General features: G+C 38.4%; 1 protein-coding gene across 4 annotated transcripts; it reads right to left on the bottom strand.

Annotated features, from left to right (window-relative positions):
* Nucleotides 1-297: 297 nt before the first annotated feature.
* Nucleotides 298-17,822, bottom strand: LOC122091923. Of its 4 annotated transcripts, none has more exons than XM_042662169.1 (8): nt 17,134-17,822; nt 15,817-16,020; nt 15,213-15,670; nt 7,748-7,868; nt 6,894-7,073; nt 1,641-1,889; nt 670-790; nt 298-579 (listed from the first exon to the last, which is right to left on the bottom strand). In XM_042662169.1, the coding sequence occupies exons 1-8, from the start codon at nt 17,572-17,574 to the stop codon at nt 449-451; spliced, it is 1,905 nt and encodes a 634-aa protein (XP_042518103.1). In that variant the 5' UTR covers nt 17,575-17,822; the 3' UTR covers nt 298-448. The 4 variants fall into 4 exon arrangements, with proteins under 4 accessions (XP_042518103.1, XP_042518100.1, XP_042518102.1 ...); XM_042662166.1 differs by having other exon boundaries at nt 7,748-7,858; nt 15,182-15,670; nt 17,134-17,821; XM_042662168.1 differs by having other exon boundaries at nt 7,748-7,858; nt 15,182-15,667; nt 17,134-17,821.
* Between the last annotated feature and the right edge of the window lie 1,356 nt (nt 17,823-19,178).

The following is a 19,178-nucleotide window of genomic DNA, read 5'->3' as shown; positions in this document are numbered from 1 at the left end:
TATATATTATATTTTCTTCAAAACTTATATTTTGGTTTACATCCAGAATCAACTCTAAATTCATCTCTTTGCATTAATAATGGATGAGTTAACAAAACACATTCAAGATGAAGTTCCCCAACATAAATACACTCTTTCATGGATGAGTTGCCGAAACAAATCCACAGTTAAAATGGAGTTATTAAGATTTATGGTAGTGAGATACCTTAATGTGATAATTTTATACCTAGATACAGTCATAAATAGAAAATGAGAAATTGATTAAAGATGTTACTCATAGAATGATCAGAATGGGACGGGTGAAATGGAGAAGTCCTTCTGGGGTGTTATTTGATTGGCATGTACCATTGAAGATCAAATGACTATACAAGTAATGTAATACGGGAATGTAGTAGCTGTGAAGAAATTTTCAATCATCAAAATCTACAATCACTTGTGGTTACCAGAGTCATTCTGATCGCATCAAATATTGTACAGGCCTAGCAAGCGCAAACCGGGATTCAGGATTGATCGACATCAACAACTCAATCACAACAACTTCATCTGGACGAGGGATCTTTAGACGAGGTTCTATAAGACCTGGCATGGGATAAGCCAATAAGTAAACAAAGAACTAGTCACACAGCACTATATCCAAGCTAAGCATCATATCATGAAATCGGTGCTCACCAGGGGAAAGCTTTTTTCCATTGTACAACTCCTTAGCTAAGGGATTGCTTCCCCAATGATTAACAGCCGCTCGGCTCATAGGCTGAAACCCGACTATCTTACCATCTTTTGATAAAACCACCTGTCACAAGTTACAACTCGGTAAGCAACCAAGTCAAGAAATACAAAAGAGTTGTACCGGAATATTTCTTGCATAAATACAGAAATAGGAAGAACACAGGTACATAAACAAACACAATATATTAGTAATCAAATCAACAGCTTTTGTGTTGAAACCAGTCAGACAAACAGAACAGATGCCATCCCACCCGCCATGCTTGCATGCCTAGAAGAAATGTATATTAACCTTTCTTGCACACATATAGATATACAAATAGATGTCAAATATGTCTCGGTCAAAATGCTAAATTAAATAAAGCCTGATTCAAAGTACTACGTGATGGAAACTGTCACAATTACACCCCATGTAGGTTCTTACATCTTGGATCGTTGTTCATTAGCCTTCCTGCCTTCTTTCACTACTTCAACCAAATATTTCCCATATCAAATCTTTTCTCGCCAGTTACAGTCTTACATCATAGGCCTTCATGGCTTCATGTCTTTTCTCCCTAGCTCTTTTAGATTCTTTGCTTGCCCCATTTCAGTTCTTCAAGTGGGGGGTGGTGATTGAGCTTTATTTCACATGACTGGACCATCTCAACAGACTTTAGGTACAAAATGTGTATTAAGTTTGATTCAAATCAGTAATATCCACACTAAAATTGATTACAGACTGGAAAGTGAAGTTAAAAACATTTGGAAGTCATTCCGAATATAAAAGTGTCTAGGCAACCCAAGGCGCTAGAGGGGGCCTGGATGCAAAGTGCCTAGATGCCCACCTAGGCAACCTGGACACCTGACGCCTTGACAGCTATGTTTCCTGGCACTATATGAAGAAGAAAAGAAAAAGAGCAAAGATATATTTCAGTTACCTGATAACTAGCAATATCTTGTACAGATGTTTTTACTTCATCATTTTTTGTATCTGATGAAATAGAGGAAGCTACATCATCTACTGCAACGCTGGAAACATCCTCTTGAACTAGAGCATTCTTGTCCATCTGAAAGTATTTTGGGAGTTCCCCAGTCCAGGCACCAATGTTTCCATCCATTGTTATATCCCCAGGCCAGCCATATGCATCCTTGATCTTCTGGACAATAGAGATGCACAGAGCTCCCAACTACATCCACCAGAACATTTGAATATTAGCTGAAAAAAATTATGTAGTGAGGGAAAACAAAACGAAAGAGACACATGGAGTTTTCACATACTGATTAAGAGTAATGCAGGGCTTTAATTTTATTTTAGAAGGAAAAAAGTTCCCAAACATTTGTTTCAAAAATACAAGGATTGATGATAGAACCAGTGTTGCTTACATGTATGTTTTGATAGAGATGTTAAGATTGATTATGAAAGATTAATTTACTCAACCAATCATGTTCTCATTGATGCTCACTGTTTAGGGAAGGTGGTTATGCAATAGCAACTGTGTCAGGACTAACGCACTGATCTAGCACAAAGGCTCACTCATACATGCCACATGGCAGCCAACCAGGAACTCAGAGTAGGTGCACAGCTAGACCCTACCATTCTCCTACCAACATGCAAAATTACAGCCCAATTTACATGTAAGAGAAAAAAAAAGGTCAGAATATGGTTGAAAGTCCAAGATATGAGCTAGACAGACTGACCCAGAAAATACACAGAATAATCCACTACAAGAGGGCCTATATGATTGGGTTACCATCAAATTTGATGCATGGCTAATCCAAGGTGGCCCCTATAGATCCATACAGTTAAAGTTTTTTACATCCTCCACTTAGATCAAGCTGAGCACCATGACCATTGGCCCAACTATGGTTGTCAAGGCACAGGCGCCCTTCGATGGAAGTGTGCCTTGGTCGCCTAGGTGCCGCCTTGTTGGTGTCGTCTTGGCAAAAAATGGTCTTTCATTTAATAGGCGAAGACAAGAAAAATGGTCCCCATAATATTGTTAAGTATCAACATGTACAAATAATATTCCATGTATGGTTGTTTACAAAAAATTAAGTCATGAAAGAGAAAATGGTCTCCTTCTCCGATTAGCCCTAACCAATCTGCCTTTATTGTTGGGAGAAGCATTGTTGATAACATCATTCTTTGCCAAGAAATTATTCGTGGCTTTGAAAGAAAATCCCACTTTCTTGCTGCGCTCTGAAAATCAACATCCACAAAGCCTTTCACTCTATCAAATGGGATTTCATTTCCAATATTTTTCTCGAGATGCACTCATAGTTGTCACGGCGCCAAGGCGAACCAAGGCATTGGAGGGTTGTCTAAGCGCTTAGGCGAGAAGGCACCGTTTAAGGCGAATAAGGCAACCAAGTATATTTTTTATTCTTCCTATTTTCTAACATTATTTAGTAAACTACAAATACCTTGTATCATAAAAATTCAATATTAAGCCACATCAAGTCATTAAAAATCAACATTTAGCCACATCAAATCATAAAAAATCAACACTAAGTCACATTAAGTCATAAAAAATTAACATTTAAATAAATGCTCTTGTTCTATAATAAGTTTGACTAGTCAAATGATTCTATTTTACATGAGAATTTTTGTATTAGGTATAACATAAAACCAGCTTTCCAACAAGCCTAAGATTATTTAAATCTGAGTTGTAATAACAAAGTTATGCTCCGGTCAAACTTTTTTAAAGTGCGTGAATGCTGTTAAAATCACATGAATGAAAATAATTTAATGAATATCAAAACAAAAGATTATTTTAGTGGACTTTTGATTTTTAGCAATGTTTTCACTTGATAGGATTTATAAAAAATTTCATAATTGCGGAAAAACCCCAGCATTTAAAAGTTGAAAATCGCCCCTATAACCAAAATCCAATTTTTGTTATTGGACTGGGGGGTTGACTTTTTATCCTTTTGGAATTTGATTTTTATTGGATTTAAATAGGGGCATTTGCTTATTTATGAATAATATCTTAAGTAGTACTTGTAAACAACAGAGAGAGAGAGAGAGAGAGAGAGACGATTTCGATAATAGGAGTCCCAATCAATGAGATTGGGCTGCCCTGCTTCATTCATTATATAGACTAGCAAATTACACTCTCCTAGTAGGAATAGAAAATATACTCCTAATAGGAATAGGAAGTAATAAAATAGGAAACAAATCTACTCCTAATTCTAATCTACTAACCACTTATAGTTAGAATAGAATACTATCAAGGAGAGTAGTGGCTTGCGCTGGACAGCTGGCCATGACTCCTCTATTTCACGCAATACTTCTAACATTACTTAAATGTTTTTTGGCATAAGTAAGTGCCAAAGCACAAAGCGACTGTCTCCTAGGCCCCAAGCAAACCGCCTAGACACCAAGTCGTTGCCTTGGCAACGCCTTGACAATTATGGATGCACTCCCCCCCCCCCATTTTATCCATTGGATTCACTCCTACATCTCTTCTCCCCGCTTCTCAGTCTTAGTCAATGGCAGTCCCGCTGTTTTTTTTTCCCTCTTCTATTGGCATTAGGCAAGGCTGCCCCCTTTCCCTCTACCTTTTCTCCCTCGCCTTAGAAATACTCTACCGTTCCATTCAATCCTCCACTAGCCTCCGCCTCATCTGTCCCCTCCTCAAGGGTAAAGCCCTTACTCACCTACCTCGCTTTTGCGAATGACCTTATGATATTCTCTAAGGCTGACCCGCTCTCCATCCATTCTATCGTCTCCTCTGTCAGCCTCTTTGAAAATACTTCCGCTCTTCACATAAATCTCTCAAATCTCACCTATTCCTGGCCGGGGTCTCTGAAGCTAAAAAAGAATCCCTTCTTGGCATCACTGGCTTTTCCCAGGTGTCCTTACCTATCAAATGTCTTGGTCCTCCTCTTATCCTCTCGAGACTTTTTGCTCATCACTGCACCCCTATGCTTGATCTTATCCGTAAAAAGTTTCAGCTTTGGAAAGGCTAGATTCTCTCATAAGTGGGTCATCTTGTCCTCATCAGATTTGTCCTCCAATCCTGCGATATCTATTGGTCTGGAATCTTTCTTCTCCCTCAACCCACTATCAAAACTATTGAATCCCTCATGTGTTTGTTCCTCTAGAAAGGGGGCAAATATTCCAAATTCCTCCACCCTATCAATTGGGCCAAGGTTTGCCTCCCTAAGCAAGAAGGAGGTTTGGGGATTCGAAGGATCCGGATTGTAAACTTTGCAGGGATCCTTAAGCTCATCTGGAAAATTGTTTCCAAACACAAAAGCACTTGGGTCTCCTGGGTCTACTCCTCGCTGCTTCGTAAAGAATCCCTTTGGACTGTCCCCCCAAATCCTAACTCTTCCTGGGTTTAGCATAGCATCCTTAGCCTCCGACCCTTCGCCCTTTGGCCATTTGTGCCATTAGAAGCTCGATTCTGATGGGCTCACCACTTCCTTATGGTTGGACAATTGGCACCCTTCTGGTGTGCTCCTCTTTAAGATCGGCCATAGAGCAGTTTACTCCTCGGGTCTTAACAGAGATTCTACAGTGGCCTCCATCATCACCAATGGGTTTTGGTCTCCTCCTGTGTTCTCCCCTCCCCTCTTGGACATTTGGTTGTGATGTAGATCCCCATCATGGGCTACATTATCGCAGGAGAAAGAAGCTTTCAAAGCAACCATTGAACCAGCCATTCGGCTGAGTTCGATCCCCACCTATTAAAGGCCCCATCAGCAAGGAAGCTAAGGTTTTGAAGTCCATCGATTGGTCACATCTCCCAAGATTGAAGTCTGGTCAGGAAACCCTTTTAGGGTTTTATTCCAGCCTTCAAGAGGATCACTCGATCCAAGCTTGGTGGTCATCTGAGAAGTTTGCTGCTGTTCTTGAAGAACATCCTAGCTTCCTTATTTAAGGACCTGAAATCAATAAGGTGCAAATCTCCCCAACCAGCCAGCAGTTTTCAGAGATCTTTTAGGGTTTTGTTCAAGACCCTAACCCCTCTACTCGATCCAGGTTTGGCCCCATTCTGAGCCTTCCACTTCCAACTGCAGGTATCCCTAGTTCTGGCTTGGCCGAGACCCAGTTCTATATAGGTTATCAGTGTCTGCTACTGGTTTCTGTTGCTGATTTATTCTCTGCTGTTATAAGAAATTATTTGGGATTATTTTCTGGTTCTTGTTCCCTTGTTGTGTACTCCTATATCTGGAATCTGTTAAGACTGATTTGAGGGTTAGATTTGAATTGGTTTGGGCTTTAACATATTGGGAGTTTGTTGCCTCGTGTAACCTACTTCTACGTTAGGTTGTCCCTCCGTCCCATCCCCCCTAGTCAACGTGGCAGAGGAGACAAAGTCATCTGGTTGCCATCCCCTTAGGGTGCCAGCTCCTCCTCAGCTTGGAATTTTATTCGATCTCATAATTCCCTTGCTCCCTGGCGGAAGATTGTCCGGTTTACTGGTCATATTCCCCGTCACAGTTTCACCTTCTGGAGAGCTCTCTCCAATTGTCTTCTCACCCAACAATCATTTCTGCTCCACCGCCAAATTCAAGTTCCCCGTTCATGTTACCTTTCCTGGAATGGGTTCGAAGATGTAGAGCATATGTTCTTCGCCTATCTCTTCTCCTCCCATGTTTACGGATTTGAGTTGATATGACTTATGGGGTCCCTCTATTTGTGACGTTGCTGGCAAGCTTGCTTTTTGCACCACTATTAACCAATATTTGGAGGGAACAAAACTTTCGAAGATGGATTTCCAGCTCCCCACTCCTTTGACTTGATTTGAAAAGCCATCTTCTTTGAAGTTAGTTCCAAACTGAAGTTGCTTCCTCCTCGCCCCACTAGAGATTCCCCAAGGAACAGGCTTATTGTTGTCTCCTAGGAACTCCCCCCCTTGTAATTTTCTGGCCCTCTTTTCTCTGCCTTTTTTATAATTTTATTTTTCCCCTAGGGTTTGTATATTCTTCTTCTCCTTCCCTTCTTTGGTAATGAATTTTTTATTCACAAAAAAAAAAAAGGGCGAAAGAAAACATTGCACAAACTTAAGGAATGTTAAGTTGCAAAAAGATATACAAACATATCTTGCAGTTTAAACCTAGTTAAATGCAACATCAAAATATCTTTCTAGTTCTTTGACTTTCACCTATTAATTCCTGCATTACAACATAAGAAACTAACAGGCAATGTAATGAATAACTATGCTGGTGCCATTCTATACCTTAGTTGCTTCAAGAGACTGATGCTGGTAGTAGCCAACTTCAGAGACTGGAGCTGGAAAATGTACTGTAGGACGCTTTCTGACCATATGAGGCCACTGAAGTTGAGCTAGAACACCAATGGAGAATAGAACAACTCCACTTGAAATAATGATAGAAAGTAATTTCCACAAAGATCTTTCCTGCAATAAATGGAGCCAATTATCCAGATCAAATGCTACTTGACTAACCATGCCTATTTCCTTCTTCTTTTTTTTTTGGTACAAACTATGACCATTTCCAATAGCATGATATAGCAAACCAACCCTAAGCTGAAAATGTTATTAGAAATAACTAACCCAAGAGTAACTTAATGGTAAACTGTGACAGTAAAAGCAGTGTCAATGCAACCTTCTAATGTAGAACTGTAATTGAAGACTCAAAACCGTACCAAAACAGAATTTTTTTCAGAGAATAAATTCCAGAATAGGGAGATGATAAAATAATGTTGTCAGATTGGACCAGAACTCCAATCAAGTTTTATTTTAAGGGTAAGGAACCCTTGCTGAAAGTTCAGGTCAATCCAACGGGTGATCTGAAATTATGGATCAATTCTAGTTGCACTGAGAGAAGGGTATAACAGCCAATTTACAAGTCAGAATAATAATCAGAAAAAAGAGTTAAATTAGTCATCAATTCTGATCCTATGACATCAATCTCAGCAATATTAATGCAATAGAAACAGTAGCTCGATTAACAAAGTAGATAAGTAGAAATTCAGTTAACAAAATAAAGGGCAGAATAGGAATTCTCAAATATATCAACTCTATCTTACAGTTACCCAGAAAGCTACAAATAAAATATGCAGTTAGCTTACCTTATCTATTGATATGTTAGTAAAATCTCTAACTACCCCACAAGACAGCTGTTTATCTGGGAGAGTGTACACATCTTCGTAGTACATATCTAAAATATTAGCTAGGCCAACCTGCAAAAGCCTTGAATCAGAGTCATTCCAACAGAAAATGAATTAATAATACAAAATATAAACAACCTCAATATACCTTCAAATATACAGGAGAGGACATAACAAAAACACATTCAGAAAGGTTAAGCCACATAATCCTTTCTCATAACTTAGCAGATTGGCAAAAGTAAATAAAATTGTTCCCAACTTGAGCACCACCAAAAGAAAATGATAATTGAAATTCCATCCCTCACAAAAATCATAATAAGGACGCAGAGCTTATACACTTTAACAGAACAATAGATAAATTATAATATGATGCCAACATTATACGCTAACAAATGCAAATTGTTTCTTTATAAATAACACAAAAACACGCACAAAAGCATTTCACCTAAATATGCTCCAGATGTTTGGAGCTTTTCAAATTTGACACTCCAATGAGTGAAACTTGCTCCTCACTCCCAAATCATTTCTAGCTAGCTCAAGCCAAATTCTTGGTTTAATTCTTTCACGTCACAACTCAATTAGAGACTCCCTCTTGTGGATTTAGATCAGCTTCAATGTAAAAACCCTGGCACCTACTTGTTATGGCAAGAAGGCTCCACAGTAAAGAGGACGAGAAAGGGAGGACACATCTGAATGAAAACTAAAATTTAAAAGGACTTCTTGTGGGGCTCCATTGAATTTGTAAGGACTTTGAAATCTCCAGCATAACTCTTGAGGCCTCCATGCCTTACTAGTTAACTTGATGCAACTTATGAAACCTGTATGTAGCGCTTTAGGAATCTGTTGAAGAGTCAGATTGGGGCTCAAATCATGATCCATTTTTTTGTCCTATCAGCTACTTACCACCCCCTCTCTTTTGTCCTCACAAATTAAATGAAGGCCCACAAGTAGTCCTTTTAAATTTTAGTTTTCCTTCAGATGTATCCTCCCTTTTCATCCTCTTTACCATGGAGCCTTCTTGCCATAACAACTAGGTACAAGGGTTTTTACATTGATGCTGATCTAAATCCACAAGAGGGAGTCTCTAATTCAGTTGTAACGTGAAAGAATTAAACCAAGAATTTGGCTTGAGCTAGCTAGAAATGATTCGGGAGTGAGGAGGAAGTTTCACTCATTGGAGTGTCAAATTTGAAAAGCTCTAAACATCTGGAGCATATTTAGGTGAAATTCTTTTGTGTGTGTTTTTGTGTTATTTATAAAGAAACAGTTTGCATTTGTTGGCTAAAGGCCAGAGGCCGATGAGTGTTGTGTTATTTATATATTAACAATGGAACCATTCCCTTTTCTGAAGTGGTCAATAATCTTTGCATCTTAATCCTTGAGGATCCATCAAACTCATCCATGGGGTTTACATATTGGTAACTCTATAAATTAAGCAAATGTTCTAGCTTTCACACAAAGATCTTAGCCCAACCAAGAAAAATAAAATAAAATCTAACTGAGGTATTTTAGATGTGGACTTTGTGTGCAATCCAGTAAGGTACAATTTGGGTTATAAAACAACAACAGGATAGGCTCTCTTTGATGTCAGTACTAGTACTAATTGAGTAAATTAAGAAAATGTTAGAGATAAGTCTTGAAGAAAAAACATTAGGCTAAGTTATTGAAAAAAAAAAAGTTAAAACTAAAATATCCTGACAGACTAAGAGCTTTAATTAGGATTAGCCAATACTTCAACTGGAAAACTAAAGTATTATATAAATAACACCAAGGAAACCAAGATCTGTTGCAGAAAACCACAAAAAAATATTGAGAAAAAAGTATGTAGAATCAAGATTGAACTCAGTAATTCTCAATTCAGCAACTAATGAATTAGTATATTTCACTTATTAAGTTTAAAAAGAACTGCAATTACAAGTTTACAGAAGGCCGTTTTGGAAAGCCAAACTTGTGTTACAGTAAATAGAAAGCTTACACTTCAAAGACCAGAAAACTTGGCCATGCACCTATTCCAGACAGCAATTATGACAAACTAATGCAAGCTGACTCATAAGTGAACCCAAACACAAAATAGAATTCGGCCTGCACCAACCCTACTACTAGACTTAGTTAGCAAAATTACTAACCAAGAAGGAAAAGAAGTATTTAAAAACATTAGACGGTTAACTTCACCCCCCCCCCAAAGAAAAAATCTATCCAGATGGACTTGTAGACTAGACACAGGTTGCCCCACATAGGCCCACTGAAAATTCGAACCTACTTCCTAGTATTGAATTATTTGATGGTCTCCATTAATATTGAATCAGGCCAGTGTTTCAGGGGGAAGGTCCAAACATCATCCATCTCAACATACACGGTAAGTGGCAATCCAACAAAGACAAGACCATCACGTACTGAGCTCTATCATGGACCCTCAATGCCTAGATGATACTAGTATGTTTGTTCGGTTCTGCAACAGTTCCTTGTGTCCAGTATGGGCTAAGACTAATAGGCTCAGTGTTTTCATTTTGCAACCAAGGTCAACAATTATTTATCGAAAGTTTGACATTCAAAAAATCAAAGATTAGCTTCTCATTCTTACCGCCTTTCCCTGCCACCTCCACTTTCGTTCAGGCCACGGTAATCCCTTGCTTTTGTCTACAATCCTTAAGAACCCCTTTTAGCACTCCCCCTTAAAAACTACTTATTCGCCAACACTACTGGAACAGCACAGCATAGCACGACATGACAGCACTACCACGACAGATATACTGACCAACAAGAGAGAAAGAGAGAGAGAGACAGAGACAGAGAGAGAGAGAGAGATTGTCATACAAAGTTCCCAAGTTGATTATTGCTCGTGTGAAGTCTAATTTGAGCCCCAGTCAGAATGACCCCTCCAACAGGGGGTGGTTTCATATTAGCAATGTTTTGTTCGCATGTATCTGTCCATTTCTGTTGAACTGATCACCACGAGAAAGTTTCTCTCTTAAGGTGAAGTGTGTGCTTCAACCATATCCAACTCTCTCTAAAAGGCTTGGGAGGTGGCAACAGAATATGTTGGAATTGCTTCCACCATGGATGAAACCGTGACAATCTTGCAAACTAAACATAAAGAAATAAAGTCACTTGCACACACAACTCAGTCATTGAATCCAGCATGAATTGGTCCTATGTGACTTTTAAGTATGATAAAAATTAAGAACAAGATAATGGAAGTTCAAACCCAAGAAAATCTTTTGAGCACCACCAGCCTGCAAGGTTCCATGCACCAAAGTCCAAGCCTTTGAGCAGAATTGCTATTCTGAAATTTCAGAAAGGAATGCTGCACTTTCTTATTTTCCTTTTGACGAAATTTACAGCATCGGTTACTAGTAGTTCAAGAGTTTTGTCCATAATGTGGTTGCTAAGGAGATAACTTTAGCATGATGCTTGTTCCATCAGTTGGAGTCCTCCTATATCATCCAATGTAGTGTCATACACATGCCATTCCCAACAAACCATGTTTCAGACCAAACTATTTCATTTTTTTTTTTTTTTTTTGGGGGTGTGGTGGGGGGGCTTGTTATGGGACACCCACATAGGTGATGTACGAAATCACATCCAACATAAAATATTTCCCACGTGACAGCATTGATCGGGCCTAATTTTGTGGGCAGTTTGATGCAGAATTGAAGACCTATAGTCGAAAGAAGAGGAGGCTCCAGCAGCCCCACGATTAGGAGGGCTAGAGACAGTCCACAATTTTGAAGAAGAGCTGCTGATTTATTTATTTTTTTTAATTTGGTTTGGTTCACTTGTTTGAACCAAGTTGGTCCAATTTAAGTTATGGTTCATTGTAATATTCGTTTGATTCGTTTGTCTTATTCTTAAGAAAAGAAAATAAGTTTCCTTTTTTTTGTATTTATATATTTCTTTTTAACCAAGTAACCATCAATAAACTTTACAACTTGGAAACTTTCCTAACTTATGGCCTTGCCCCCCCCCCTTGTTTAATTATAAAAGCAACTCAAATGTGTAGCCACAATTTGACAAAACCATATTGTTGTTGTCGCTGCTTTTCTCCTTTGGAGTTCTTGTCTTGCATTTGATCAAGAATGATGGTGGTGTTTAATCTGGTCGACGCTCTGCGGTGAGACGCCTAAGTGGTTCTTCATGTTTGTGTTCCTCTTCTATTGTTCTACGCCCATTCAATTCTTCGTTATCACTCCATTTGTCTTGAGTCTGTTAGTTTCTAATTTCTAATCTAAGTTTTCTTAATTTCTTGTTCCCCAATCCACCACTCCCAAGACCAACCCAGCCACCTGATTGCCTCCATGATCGAGTTCTGATGTACATCAAGCTGTCAAAAGGATAGTCCAATGCTGGCCCAATTCTGGTTCAGTTTCAGCCGTCGAAACAGCCTTATTTTTCTCCAATCGGTTCAGCCAACCTGATGTTTGTTCACGCATGAACAGTTCCTGCTGTTACTGTTCATGTGAACAGTACCTTGGGTTCAATATTGAGTACAACTGGCTTGGGAAAGATGCTGCCAGCACTTGTTAGGATATTAGATATTAGTTTCTATTTTCATTTCTTTGTTTTATCTTGGCAAGCAAGCTTTGTAACTCAGGAACATTTGTTTCCTTTTTTAGTTAGTATTTTGTTTCCTATTTGACTAGCTTAGTGGTCAAGTAAGTTAGTCGTTTCCTTTTTGTGTTTAGTTATTAGTTTATAATTTTGTTAAGCTTGGTTAGCAAGTTAGACACAAATTAGAAAGTTCTATTTCAGTCCATTAGTTTCCTTTTCTGTTATTGCTTTATATCCAAGTCAAGTAAGGCTATTTAAAGCCATTGATTATAATAAAAAAAAATAAAGATTAAACAAAAAAAGATTATGCTATTGAGCTGTGGGATACAGTTTGGGTGAGATGCCTAAATCAAAGTGGTGACATGCCCACTCACTAATTCTTTTCCACCCTTCTTAACCCTCCATCAATTTTCTTTCTTTTCCTTTTATTTGTTTGCTGTGAGAGAATGTTTGAGTGATCAAAATAATCTTGTTGAAGTTCATAAGCTCCATCAGAAGATCAGTTTGAAGACCATTCAAGGCCTGTAGCTACTGCTACTACAGAACTTCCATAAAGTTTCTTTTTCATGTCGACAACATAAATCTATATACAGCCATCAGAATTGTCTTATCTTTTGAGGGTTTGTTGAACCATATAGGACCTTCATCTACTCCAAGTTTCAGCTCCATCTAAGCTACGGTTTGTGAGATCACATATTTCTCCCTATTCAGCCAGTTTTTTCAGATCCTGCCTGGGATTAGGTCCTTTATGATCTAGTCTTACATTAAGTTCTATACCCATACAGAGGCTGGTTCAATCCAGTTGTCAGGTCCATCACTCCATCAGACCTGTGGATTGGTTGCTATAAGAAACCTCCCCCTCTGTTCCTCAATTCTGTTTGCAGCTTTTTGTCCAGTTTTGGAATCGATAGCGAATGGTTGTTTTGAATATTTGCCTATTGATCTCAGGTACTGTTTCCTTTATTATTTCAGTCCTATTTCAATAAGTAATCAAGTCCCAACCCCTGATTGTCTACACAGGTTCTGTTTAATCTTATTTCTGTCACTGTTCACTGTTTTCCTTTTATTTCAGTTTGTGATTCAATCTCAGTGGCTAATTTGAGTTCTCACCTAAACTCTAACATCAATAACTTAATTCTTTTGTTTCCCTGCATTCCAACTTTAGTTTCAGATATAATTACTTCAGCTTTCCATGTGCTTTGATGTGGGTTTTCTCTGGTTAAAAGATCTTGCATTTTTGGCGCTATATTGATCATTTACCCAAGGTCCCCTGTCCACAGTCACGTTTCAGCTCAATCCAAGTTGGCCAGGTGGCAAAACAACAACGACAATCATAACCTTATCCCAACTAAATGGGGTCGGCAAAAGGGATACGATATGGAAATTAGAACGTAAAGAAGCATAAAAGAGAGGTTAAAAAAAAAAAATTTGAGGATAATAGAAGAAGGTAAAGCAGTATAGAAAGATGCATCATGGAAATATCTCCTATAGGGGGTTGGCAACACAGGTCCTTGTCCTCCACAAAACTCTATCCGAAGTCATACTAGGGTCGAGCCCTACTCTTTGCATATCTTTTCGGACCACTTCGTTAACCTAATAGTCATCTTTGGCCTGCCCCTACTTTTTCTAGTTCTCTCCAAATGAATCTGGTCACTCTTCCTTACTAGGCCTCCATAGGTCTCTGTTGAACATGGCCATACCACCTCAATCGGCTCTCACAGAGTTTGTTTTGGATTTGTGCAACCCCCAAATCATTTCTAATACGCTCATTCCTTACCCTATCTCTGCTGGTCTAGCCGCACATACCTTTCAACATTCTCATCTCCGCTACACTCAGTTTATTCAAAGTACTCTTCTTGACTGCCCAACATTCTGCTCCATACTTCATAGCTAGTCATATAACCGACCTATATAATTTTCCCCTGAGTTTAATAGCCATTCTTTTGTCATATAACTCCCCCGATGCACCTCGCCATTTCATCCACCCTACTTTAATCCTATGGGCAAAACAAACCATTAAAATATCCAGGACTATGAAGAGGGTTCATGGACAATTGGACATAATGAGGGGGTATGCTACTTCATGGGATAGTAAATGATTGAATTTGATGCTAAAAGTTGACACGTGACCAATCCAGACCTTGACTTGTCTATCCAATAATCAGAATTGGCAACATCTTCCTGAAAGTAGGGGCATTTTCTAAGATGCAACTTCACACGGATGATCCATAACTCCCCCCCCCCTTTTTTTACGGAAGAATGGGTGGCGTAATGGGTAGGGTGCAAGTAAACTCCAGCGCTTATAATTTAGTTTTCCTGACAATCAAAGAATAATCAAAGCCTACATTATTTAACTTTTAAGTTTCTAAAAAAAAATCTAGATTTCATTTCCCCATTGATTCCAGCTCTTAAATTCACCATGCGCTTTCCCATTTCAACCTCTTCTTAGACACTTTCAGTACAACAATATATTTTTAAACTTCTTAGTTCTACCCACTTCCCTACACACTCAAAATTTTCAGATCTCTAGAGACAAGACTTTATACACGTAGATATCTCATTTGGATAAATTTGGCATACAAAGATAACACATGGTTGAATTTGGAATGATTGCTCCAGATAGTCATTTATTGAAATGATAGTTGAACTTGGAAGAAAATCAACAAATAACCTTAGAATTGTCAAATGCAGTCAAGCAGAAAAGTATAAATTTATGTTACCTGCATAGATAGTGCTAAAACTAAGATACAATTGTACAGTAAATATCATGACCTACCTAATGTTTAATTAATATTATAATGGGCCCAAAGTGATAGAAATCTAGTTATCCAAGGAAGGATGAGATACCATCTGGGAGTGGGTCAAAAGAGCTTCCCACCTATTGTCGACAGACTTTTTCCAGCCATCAAACTTTACGTCCTTAAATTTATTGGCATCAATTTGTAGATTGTAAGCAGGTATAAACTCTCTTGTCCAAGCACTGAACTCAGCACCTCCAAATCTTTCCAACTTTGAATATGTTGATGATGTCCACCACTGTTTCTTCATTTTTGCATCCCAGACATTAGCCTTTACTGCACTAAATTTTTCTAGGAGACTCTTAGAATTTTCTACCATCTCATCCTGAAACACTCTATATATGGAAACTGAGGAATCCTTTGAAACAACCCTTCTGGGATTTTGAACCCAATGGAAGATATTGTTTGACGTTCTACCCAAAGACTTTCCAAGGAAATCCTTCTCAGTGTCTTCAAGAGCAGAGATACAAACAGCTTCAGCAAGGACAGAAAGAACCCTTTCATCTGATGAACTAAGAGTGCAAAATGATGGAACCTGCTGATAGGAAAGGTACAAGAGAATTGAACCATCAGTACCATGGTACCTGCAAGACTAAGAGATTTATATGACACAGTGCTAGAGTGGCATATATTAGCTCCAAAAAAAAGAGGGAAGGAAAAGATAAAAAAAAAAAAGTCCCTAACCTCTCTTGGTTTCTCAAGATCCCCCATATTTCTCTCACTTCCTGGACTGAATAATGCCAGCTCAAAACTCCAGATGTGGCGTAAGACTACTTGCCTAAATGTCATTGCAAGTATATTTTTGGATGCATTACTGGATAATATCTCTGGGGTGAGAGCATATCTCAGTTTCTTGGCTTTCTCTTTGACTTTTCGTGCAGGCAAAAACTGTAAATACACATATTAAGCTAGTTATAACTAGTGAGTTTTGGTATGCTGAATAGATCTTTTAATATCCCCAACATAAGAGATAAATATTAGGAAAGGTAATGCAGAAAAAGTTAGCAAAAGAAGGCTAAAAGACATCTGAACATAGTGGGAATCCTGCCAAGAAATTATCAAACAACATACTCTTTAAAGCAAAAATGAACCCACAAAAAACAACATTCCATCCATCACAACTCTCTAGATTTTTTGAAGCCAATAAATGACCACCCAATAACAAATTAACAATAAGTTAATGAGTATAATCACTGGGTTGAAAAAAAGTTCTAAGTGCATATGCGTTGACCGGTGTCTTTTTTGTAGGTCAAATTGCTCCTCAGGTAGATAGGCAGGGGGACTTCTGCCTGTGGTCCTCATCTGTCAACCCAACGAGAATTTGGGACATAATGGATCCTTCTACCAAATCGAGGAATCATACCTCAACCCAACACATACACATTCTATGGCTACCCACCAGAATGGTGATTTTCAAATTTTTTTCCCCTTCTTGAATCCATGTCTGATTCAAGGTCTCAACCACTGCTTTATGATATCACAACACATCTAGACCCATGTCCTCAATGACTTTAACCATAGGAACCTCAAGCAACTCAACAAAATGAGACAGAATAGGTTAGATTATCATCCAAATTTAACACTAGGAGTTAAAGAATTAAGGCAAGAGATACAACATGCAGCAATAAACTAGAATCACCTCAACATCTAAAGCCAACCTTCTGGAAGGAAGAAAAATTCCTTGATACGATCATTACTGCAAACAACAGTTTTCTACTTCTTTTCTCATTTTTCCAGTGTAAACCAGATTTCATAACTGCAGCTTCTTCTTATACCAGACACAAATTAAATGTATAAATAAGGTGTCAAGATTTCTGTATACAACAATTTTCTTCCTTTTCCCTCCTCCTGTGTAAAATAAATTTCAGTCTGTCGTTTCTAATACCAGACATAAATCAGAGGAAGAAATAAGTACCAATGGTAGTCCACTACTGTTACGGTATTTCAAATGAATCGCCAAAGAAAGACATGAAGAAATGAAACAACGCAAAATGAACTTACCAGCCTAGTCGAGACTGTGCTGTTCTCTTCCGAAGGACCAGGGAATATAGTCTCAACGACCATGGTGGGCATACCAGCAGTAATGTGCTCGTCTGCAGCTTCGCCACCGTCAGCAGCTGCCGCAGTTAACCCTTGCTCGAAAGATACGTCCCCAATCAAAGTTAACCGAGCCAAGTCGTTCTCGTATGATCTCACAGCAGGAAGGCTCTTCTCTTTCTCGCCATCAGTCTGAGCGACGGCCTCAAGAATTTCCTGCTCGGTCGTTGGAAGAGCTTTCGGAGGCAAACAAGCTACCACATATATCGATTTTCTAGGTAATCTGAAGCGTTGTCTGGAGAAAGGTATTGAATCTCTCGGCGAAGAGACGGATTGAGGAAGAGGGAGAGGAAGAGGGACAGGAAGACGTGTAGACTGGGTACAAGGAGACGCGAGCGAAGCCATGAATGAGGGTTTCGATTAGAACGAATGCTGTAGTTAGCAAACACAATTGCGGAGTTCTCTGCTTAATGTCGATTAGATTTTTCTGGTTCGTGCTTAGCTGCTTCGAGTTTATTCTGTTCCCGTGTTGTCGCTTGGCCGCTTGGAGCTTCAGCTAAAACACTGTTAGTCTGTCACTTCCTTGCTCCAGGTTACACAAGGGAGGAGCTGTCAACCGGCCGCACTAAGAGGCCGTTTGATAACACTTTCCTGGAGAGTGTTCTTTTTCGATTCCATGCTGTGAAGACATTCTGGCGGAATAGAAACAGCGTTTGGTAAAACTATTTCAGAAATGTCCTTAGAACAGGAAAAGAACAGAAATAGCGTTTGACAAACACTTCTATTTCTGGATAGTACAATAATAAAAATTCACTTTTGAACAATGAAATCAATAATTACAAACATGCTATTATGGTCAAATTTAACTTAAATAAGGAAATAATTTGTTTATGAAATTATCTTTTAAAATACTATTACTTAAAAGAAATAATAAAATATAAACATAAAGAGTTTCCACATTTATCTTAATAAGAAAACAAAAGTCTACTATTCAAGTTTATAAGAATTACAAAATAAAAATCATAGCTGCAAATAGGTGTCTTGAAATTTTATTACATAAATAATCAAATCAGGGGATAACCATTATCTATTGCCATCTGATTTGCAATTTGTATCCTTAGCTCATTCATCTGTCTTCCTTGTACACGTTGACTGCCCTAATGAATTGTAGTAGAAGTACTAACAATATCACCATCTTCTTGTTCTCCGTGAGCGTTGACAACCCTGACTCTCTCTTCATTAGGATCATAGTAGTCATCTTCCCCATATTGTTGAAAAAGTACATCTGCTATTTGTTCAGATTTAATATAATTATGAAGTCCACAATAAGCTATCACAATATAACTTTGGTAACTAAGTGAGAATTGAGGCATGTTTTTTAAAATAGGGAATCTTGATTTTAAAATCCCAAAACAACGCTCAATATGATTCCTTAAAGAAGAATGTCTATAATTAAACAATTCCTTAGTACTTCTGGGTTGTCTTCTTCCTCCATTATAATCTAGTATATGATATCTCTCTCCTTTGAATGGTGTCAAGTATCCATTCCTACTCGCATATCCTGAGTCTACAACGTAATACTTCCCTACAATATGATAAAGCAAGACATTAAAAGCATACACAATAATCATTTGCATACATGATAATTTGGGAATTGATATACCTTGGGGAGGATGAGGAAATCGCAAGGTAGGATCCTCTAGGGCTCTATTGAATACACGACAATCATTTGCACTGCCTTCCCAACCCACATATACAAAAGTGAATTTCATGTCAAACGAGCAGGCACACATCACATTTTGGGTTGTTATCCCCTTCCGTCCTCGATATGGGATCTGTTTTCCCTTGGGAACCATAGCAGTAACATGTGTACCATCTATGGCACCAATGCAATCCTAATTAAAATAAAACAAAAAACCAACCAAAAGCACTATTATGTGAAACAAAAAATGATCATAAGTTAAAAATTGATGTAAACTTATTAGAAAGAAAATTTTCATTTTACCTTA

This window comes from Macadamia integrifolia, chromosome 10, assembly GCF_013358625.1.
Source record: "Macadamia integrifolia cultivar HAES 741 chromosome 10, SCU_Mint_v3, whole genome shotgun sequence".
In the NCBI taxonomy this organism is placed as follows: domain Eukaryota; kingdom Viridiplantae; phylum Streptophyta; class Magnoliopsida; order Proteales; family Proteaceae; genus Macadamia; species Macadamia integrifolia.
The sequence above is the reverse complement of the archived record's forward strand: the minus strand, read 5'-3'. Positions and strand labels throughout refer to the sequence as shown.

What these genes read in the sequence shown, in the direction of transcription:
- LOC122091923 (XM_042662166.1), bottom strand. Translation starts at nt 17,574, where the DNA reads ATGGCTTCGCTCGCGTCTCCTTGTACCCAGTCTACACGTCTTCCTGTC. An exon ending in GCACAGTCTCGACTAGGCTG is followed by an intron (nt 16,021 to 17,133) that starts GTAAGTTCATTT and finishes GTGTATTTACAG; the next exon opens with TTTTTGCCTGCACGAAAAGT. An exon ending in CTAACATATCAATAGATAAG is followed by an intron (nt 7,074 to 7,747) that starts GTAAGCTAACTG and finishes CATTTATTGCAG; the next exon opens with GAAAGATCTTTGTGGAAATT.